We start from the raw sequence: 7806 nt of genomic DNA on the forward strand, positions 1-7806 counted from the left end.
GGGCGAACCTCATTCGGGCGCTGAATGACATTACATTTAAAGCCCGTGCTACACGTACATTTCGAATGTCATTTTGCGCCATGATGATGACAGCGCCTGCTCTCTGAAGAAAACTAATTGTAAAGTTGTTTTTTTTTTGTAAGCTAAATACGTTTGTTCAAGATTATGATATCTAAAAAGTGTCTATATGTAGTTTTAAAGAAATTTTGCAGTCAATTACTTCATGTTTTTTGCGTTTCCGCTGTAATTCATTTGCTGGTGACGCTCCAGTTGCTGTACCGCAGTAGGAAGTATTCACTGGTGGCCATAGCTCTGTGCGCGACTGCTGAGCGCGTGCTGAACCTATTAAAGGGGACTCGTTTTGAGCATGCGCTCTAGACAGCACCCACAAATATGGCGCCCAGTGACAAAAACAAAAGCTGACCAAAGCGAAAGGAAATGGGGCCTGTACAGTCGCGAGTGTCGGTCCTTGCACCGGAGGACAGTAAACGGTTTACGCGCCAAGCACCGTGCCGAGCAGCAAAGGCTCGAAGCCGGAGCTGAAGACGCTCACTCTCGCGTTCGTAAAATCGAAGAGCAGCTGCTCTCGAACTCCGTGGCTCTGGCTGCTGCTTTCGCTGCGCACCGCCCAGTGCACCGATCACGGCTGCTTGCGGCGCTTGCGGCTCCATCGGAAGAAACTTCGAAATTCGAACAAAACGCAACCAAACCGAGAAGAAACGCGAAAAAGATGGCGACGCAGGCGAAGTGGATATGTCTACTGGGTTAAAGAGTACCCGCTCGCAATTATGTGACAAAAAAAAATTGGGTTGTGTGTGTGTTTATACAGCCTAGAACTTGGTCTGCCTCACAGGGGCGACGAGTCTCCCAGCTGTAGATGAGAAATTTAGCCAGTGCGGTACAGCCGCTAGCCTGGGGTCTTTAACGCGCATCACGCAGTAGTGATACACGACCGCACGCCGGTACGATGCTCATCCAGATCGAAACGGGCAGGGGTGGGGCTCGAACCCAGGATCCCTGGGTTCTGCAGTTATGTGACAAGCCGCGCTTCAAATGTAGTATAAAAAATGCCTACATAAAAACAAACACAAATAAATAACTTATAGTTCGGGTATACTTTGATTAACGTAATCACGTTGGTGTTTTTTTACTTGGGGCCTGGGGTAGAGGCTACACATTTCGCCCGTGACCGAATGCGAATGAGTTCCGCCGAATCCCTTCGGGGGAAATGCCATTTGCAGCGAATGCCATTCGTGCAGGCCGTGTAGCACCAGTCGAATGACATTTGGGGCGAATGTCATTCGTTGTAAATGGCGTTCGAGTTGCCCGTGTGGCACGGGTATAAGTTCTAGGCTTTATAAGCATAGACACGCCCCATTTTTTTTACCCCTGCACGACCCTGCACAAGTGCTTTTCCGCGAAACTGTTTCGGAAGCGCCATTCTGTGGCTGTCGTGTCAACAAAATGATTTGCGCACGATGCAACCCGCGCAAGCTCGGGACTTGCGATTGAGCCGCCGTGGGAGTGAGTCGTGTTTCTCGGCGCTCCCGCCGAGCTGCATGAATCGCCCCTGCCCGCCGCTCGCCCGCCCGAACCAGGACCCGAGCTACGTTTTTCCGCCGGAAAACTTCGCTCGCCACCGGAAAGAGCTGCCCGAAGGCAAGTGAGCGTCACAGCCGCATTTTTTTTCCGAAGCCTCCGACATCGACGCCGCCGCCGTTCCCGGCCAGTGGGAAGGCTGGGCCTACCATTAGGCCTAGCTCGCCCTGCCTTCGGCTACGATGGCTACCGCCTCCAGCACGGAACTACCGGCCTCCCCCGACACCGAAATGACACCCGACGCATCTTCGCCACCCGACGAAACGCTGACAACATCCAAGCAAGGAACTCCCGCCACCACCATCACGAACAGGCTCCCCCCAAAGAGAGCCCGCAACGAGAGCGAATGCTCCGAGCGCAGCCCGACGGATTTCGAGGACGGCCAAGATGCTTCCGCCGATTTCACCGACTCCGACAATCAGTTCCCCTGGATCACCGTATCCCGGAGGAAGAGGATCAACAAGCCGGACAAAGGCAGCAAACTACCCCGTCACGACCTGGACAAATATCAAGTCACCATCCGCCCACGGGCCCGCGTCGACGTCTCAAAACTCCCGAGCTATCTCATCGGAGAACAACTTCAAAGAGCAATAGGCGAGACCGTTCTCGAAGATCGCCTCGCCTACCGCCGCAACGGAATGACGAATACAATATCCGTCACCGTTTACGACGAACGACACCTAGCAAATCTACTTCAGCTCACGCACCTTGAGACAGGCAGCGGCACAGTCGACGTCCAAGTCTACCGAACGGCCACCAGGGAATTCCCACGCGGGGTCGTTCATCTGACACCCGACATCCCACCGGCGAAACTCCTCGAGGGGCTTCGAGCCGACTACCATGAGATTGTTCAGGCCAGGCCGCTGGGATCCAACGGCACATACCTTCTGACCTTCCAAGGCCAGGGTGTACCCCGCCGCATCCGCGCCTGGCACGAGATCATACAAGTCAAGCCGTACCGCCCCTCCACGGTGGTCTGCAACAACTGTCACGGCCTGGGCCACAAGTCCGACATCTGCACGCAGGAAAAGCGCTGCCAGTCCTGCGACGGTCTTCTGACCGAAGGACACCGCTGTGAGTCAGTCAAGTGTCGCAACTGCGGCTCCCAAGACCACGTCGCCACCTCCCGGGACTGTCCAGAGAGGAAAAAGGTAGACTCTAGGATCCAAGCCCGTGCCCGACCACGCCCGGCCTTGAACCAACAACTGCATCGCCGGCGAATAGCAGTGGGAAACCAAGGCCAAACTCCTGATCCTCTACCACAGCAGCCAAAGTCGGGAAGGCAAGCCCAGACCCCCCATTCAGGAGACGGGCGAGCCCCGCCCTCCTCCAAGCAGACCAAAAACCCATCGCCCCGATCGACTGAAAACATTACTGACCAGCCAGCGCCACCGCAAGACACGTACGCATATAAAGCCACGCCTCGCAACTGCAGAACCCCATCAACCACGCCGCTCATGGACCAACGCAACGAGCTTCTCACCCTCTTAAGGCGGTATAAGGAGGAGGAAGCAGAGCACGCACGCATAGCTGCCGACCGCCGACGAAAAATGGCTACCCTACAAAAAAAGATAGAAGAACTGGAAGTCAATTTCCAGCCGGGCCCCCAGCATCAAGTGTCGAGCCAGCCGCAAGCTCACCCAAGCCCGCAACCACCTCTGCGAGACACGCCGCGATCACAGGCAAACCACCCCGCACCCCCTCCAGCAAGCAACAAGCAACCACAGCAGGAGCAATCCCAGCCTCCACCATCTCAAGGTGACCTCAAGTCCCAAATGCAAGTCTGGCTGCAACAAATGCAAGTACAACTCCAGCAGCAAATGCAGCAGCAAATGCAGGCCCACTTCAATCAACTCATAGCCGAGCTCCAACACTCAACCCTTGCCCCCACCCCGCCGGCACCGCCGCAGTTCCAACTACGTCAGCCCATCCTCACCGTTAATGTCCCTGGACAATAAGCCGCGGAACAAGGGGGATCCACGCAGCAGTCACACCAGCAGTCCTCATAACCAGCAAACTCAAGGCCCCAGGAAATTCATGCCGTCACTAGCCTCGCCCTTGGTTCCGACACAACTTCGAATCCTACAATGGAACTGCAGAAGCCTGACCAAACGCAAAAACGAATTCCAGCTTCGACTGGCTCAACACCGACACTCGTACGACGCGATCTTGATGCAAGAAACCAACGTGAAGGACCCCAGACTCTCCGCATACAACTACTTCCACAACCCTGCGATCGAACGGAAATATACAAAGACCGGCCCTCCTGAAGCACGAGGACTGGCCACCTTCTACCTCAAGGGGACCGTACCACATGCCCAAATTGATACGCAGAAATGGTGCACACCAGACCAGGAAGTCACTGCGGTGCGCACACTCATAGACAACCATAAGCTCATCCTCGTGTCGGCGTACGTCCGCCCTACCGCCGAAGACCCCAACTTCAGTTGGATAGAAGAGTTACGAACGGTCTACCCAGACGATAGGATGGTCATAGGCGGCGATTTTAATGCGCACCACCGGGAGTGGGGCTACGACGACGATGACCAGAGAGGGGCCAGATTACTAGAAGCTTACGAGAAGGCGGGTCTCGAGCTCGCGAACGACACGCATGAAAAGACGAGAGTAGGCACCTCGGCCAACCAGCAGGACACCAACCCCGACCTAACCTTAGTGGACTCAAGAATCGAGGGGATGGAGTGGTCGGTGTTCCCCGACGCGTGGGGCAGCGACCACTACCCCATAGAAATATCGATCCGTATCAAGAACAGGGCCAAGGCCAAGAAAACTGTGGTCACAGTCCTCTGGGACAAATTCAGAGCCCTTTTACGCGCCCAAATTGACGAAAACGACATGTCGACAAAACTCTGCGCCTTGCTAGTAGCCTCCACGAGGGAAGCCTCGACCAAGAAGGAGGTGAACTGGGACTGCTCCACACCGGACACCCACCTCCTATCCCTGTGGGACCACCGCACGCGCAAACTCACAGAGTACAGAAAAACCAAAGACCGGAACACACTGAAGGAAGTGAACAGAATCACCGCCGAAGCAGAGGAATATGCACGAAAGCTCAGAGTGAACGAGTGGCTCGACCATTGCGCTTCCTTTGACCAGCGTACGTCGATACGCAAGCTGTGGCGCACCTTCCGAGGCATGCTCGGTATCACCAAGGTCCGCAACACGATAGAAAACATGGCCCTAGCCCTGGACAAGCCCCTCGAGGACGTACTTGAAGACATGGGAAAAGCCTTCTTCCCCCAACCCTCGACGACCCCGAATGCAGCAATCTACACTCTAGAACAAGCACCGAAAGACCCCCCTCCGTGGAACACCCCGATCACCCGATGGGAGCTTGAGACCGCTATTGACCAAGGGAGAATAAAGTCTGCTCCCGGCCCAGACGGCATCACCGCGAGCATGCTGCGGAACCTACCCGAAGAAGGAAAGCAGCAAGTCCTTCGCTGGTTCAACCACATGTGGGAAACCGACACCTTCCCGGACGAATGGCATGAGTCGTGGGTCACCCCGATCCCGAAAGCGGGTAAACCCCCGAACACACCGAAGAATACCCGGCCTATATCCCTGACCTCGGTAATGTGCAAGCTGTTTGAGAGGATCGTCCTAGCACGCATCACCTGGATCGCCGAGGACCGCAAGCTCTTCCACGCGGCACAAACGGGCTTCCGACAACATTTGGGTACGAGAGACAGCCTCCTACTTCTGTCTACAGACGTCTACCGCAAGGGAAGCACCTGCTCGCTAGTCGCGGTCGACATCTGTAAGGCATTCGACTTGCTACCCCACGAAGCGATCGTAAAGGCACTCCGAGAAGGTGGCATCACCCACAAGCCCCTCAACTTTGTGAAGGGGTTTCTGAAACAAAGGAAGTACTCCATCAAGACTGGCGACATATGCGGACCTCTAAGGAACAACAATATTGGTGTGCCCCAGGGCGCGGTGATCTCCCCAATCCTGTTTAACCTGGCAATGGCCCCGCTGGCGTGGCGCTTGAACAAGATTTCCACCTTGAAGTTCACCATATACGCAGACGATATCACCATCTGGACGACAAGTGGGAACCCGGCGAGGAGGGAGCAGACCCTTCAGAAAGGACTGGACACCATTGAAGCATTCCTCAAAGAGACCGGACTCTCCCCGTCACCAGACAAAACCAGATACATGATATTTACCCGCAAAGGCCACCCAACTCACGACTTGACCTTTGGTGGTCTCCCCATCGCCCAAGCAGAGACGCACAAGATCCTGGGAGTGTTCTTCAACCAACGAAAGTCCCCCAAAGAATGGCTAACCAGGATGGCCAAGGTTTGGAAACAGGGCACGGCACTGGTCCGCCGCATCGCCCAAAAGACCGGTGGTGCGAGCGAGGAGGTGGCCAAGACCCTGATACGGGCCGTGCTAGCTTCCAAGGTACTTTACGGAGCAAACTACTACAAGTTGAATAAGAGTCACTGGCGAGCAATTGAAAGATGGCAGAATGACGCCCGAAGAACTATTGCGGGCTTACCGAGACACACCAAACTGGAGGAGCTACACAGGTGCGTTCCCCTTCCCAAACTACAGGACTTAGCCAAGGACCAGCACGAACTGCACCTCGTCTCACTGCAACAAACTAGACAGGGCAGGGCCATTCTACGACTCCTGCGACAAGACGTGTCCACGCTTCCTAAACTCGGCCGCCCAATCCCCCCGTGGGAAATAGCAGACGTGGCCTCCAGCACACCTATACCGCGGAATATGGGCCTGGACCAACCGGAACGGCGCCGGGACTACGCCCAAAAGCACCTGACCGTCGTAACCACGAAACTGGAAGACCCCACCACCATCGTGCTGTACACAGACGCAGCACATAAGGATCTAGTCACCACCACGGCCTGGCACGATCTCCGCCAAAACAAGTCATGGAGCCGCGAAACTAAGACCGCTGGAACGCCCGAGGAAGCCGAAGCCCAGGCGATCCTTCACGCCCTGGAACACGTTACCCAAAGCCTGAACTCACCCGTGAAGACGGTGGACATTTACACCGACGCCCAGGAAGCCATACGAAGATGCCGAAAGCACGACCCCAACAGCCCGACCACCCGGCGCATTCTTGCACTCGCCAGGCGCCTCGAGAGCAAGAACGTTAAAACCACTGTACACTGGGTCCCCGGCCATGCCGGAGTGCCAGGCAGCGAGGCCGCTCACCGGTCCGCGGAAGCGCTAGCAACGTTTCTCCTTTCGCGGCCACGAAGTGTGGACTCCCTGCCCGGCACTTCAGCCTACTCTGGCAGGACCGGCCCCAGGAAACAAGACGAGACAAGAGACCGGACCCTCTACGACCCTGAAGACGCAATGAGAAAGGTCAGACAAGACTTAAAGAAGAGGCTCCTGGCCTCCCTCCCGCGCGAACCCGACCCCATCCCGCTCGGCCGCTACTCCAGGAAGAAAATGGTCCTTCTGCGCAGGATCAGGACCGGCAGTGCCGTGACCCCTCACGACCGACGCAAGTGGGAACTGAGTGCTGGCAAGATCGGCAGAAACAGACCGCCAGTGTCGACAGCCAGTCCGCCGGCCTCCCCGCCACAGCCGCAACAGATGCAACGCCAACATTCACTGGAACAGCCTGAGATCTGTCCCTACTGCAAAGAAACCCTAAGTGCAAACCTGCACCACCTCGTGTGGGAGTGCGGTCACTTCACCAACGAAAGAAAGAAAGCGCTTAGTCTTCTTCCACCTGCATCGAGGCCGTCCAACCTGGAAGGCTGGGCCCGGCCTGAGGGAGACTCGGCCAGAATCGCACTGATCCTGGACTCATTGCTCCTGTACTTGGAAAACACGGGCCTGGAGTCGACGTTCTGAGCACGGCCGTTCCTTCACGTCAAAGACTTCCCCAGAACCTGTTCCCTCCTCGAACCACGCCTAGGGCGACCGTTCGAATGTTTCTTCCAATAAACGTTTACTACCTACCTACCGCGCAAGCTCGCGCGAACTTTCGTCTCTCGCTCATCTGAACCTGACGTATCCAGCGGTGTATTGACATTTCTCAGCTTACCAGGGTTCCACGTCCCGAAGACATCAAAACCCCGGCGATATGATCAGGACAGCAACGGGACGCTATGACTAAATTGCCGATGCTAAACATTTGCCTGTTAATTCGTCCAGAAGAATTCTGCCTTCATTTTTCGCGCTAGCTGCACCACCCTAAAC

At 55.9% G+C, this 7806-nt stretch overlaps 2 protein-coding genes across 2 annotated transcripts; both read left to right on the plus strand.

The window, feature by feature from the left end:
• Nucleotides 1–1781: 1781 nt before the first annotated feature.
• On the plus strand, nucleotides 1782–3643 carry LOC121048681. Its single transcript, XM_040505307.2, has one exon. The coding sequence runs from the start codon at nucleotides 1782–1784 to the stop codon at nucleotides 3555–3557; it is 1776 nt and encodes a 591-aa protein (XP_040361241.2). The 3' UTR covers nucleotides 3558–3643.
• A 128-nt stretch (nucleotides 3644–3771) lies between these two features.
• On the plus strand, nucleotides 3772–7567 carry LOC121837099. The gene is made up of 2 exons (XM_042292546.1): nucleotides 3772–4922; nucleotides 5691–7567. Exons 1-2 carry the CDS (start codon nucleotides 3772–3774, stop codon nucleotides 7456–7458), a joined length of 2919 nt encoding a protein of 972 aa, XP_042148480.1. The 3' UTR covers nucleotides 7459–7567.
• The last annotated feature ends 239 nt before the right edge of the window (nucleotides 7568–7806 follow it).

This window comes from Ixodes scapularis, unplaced genomic scaffold, assembly GCF_016920785.2.
Source record: "Ixodes scapularis isolate PalLabHiFi unplaced genomic scaffold, ASM1692078v2 PGA_scaffold3__209_contigs__length_174095766, whole genome shotgun sequence".
NCBI classification, from domain to species: domain Eukaryota; kingdom Metazoa; phylum Arthropoda; class Arachnida; order Ixodida; family Ixodidae; genus Ixodes; species Ixodes scapularis.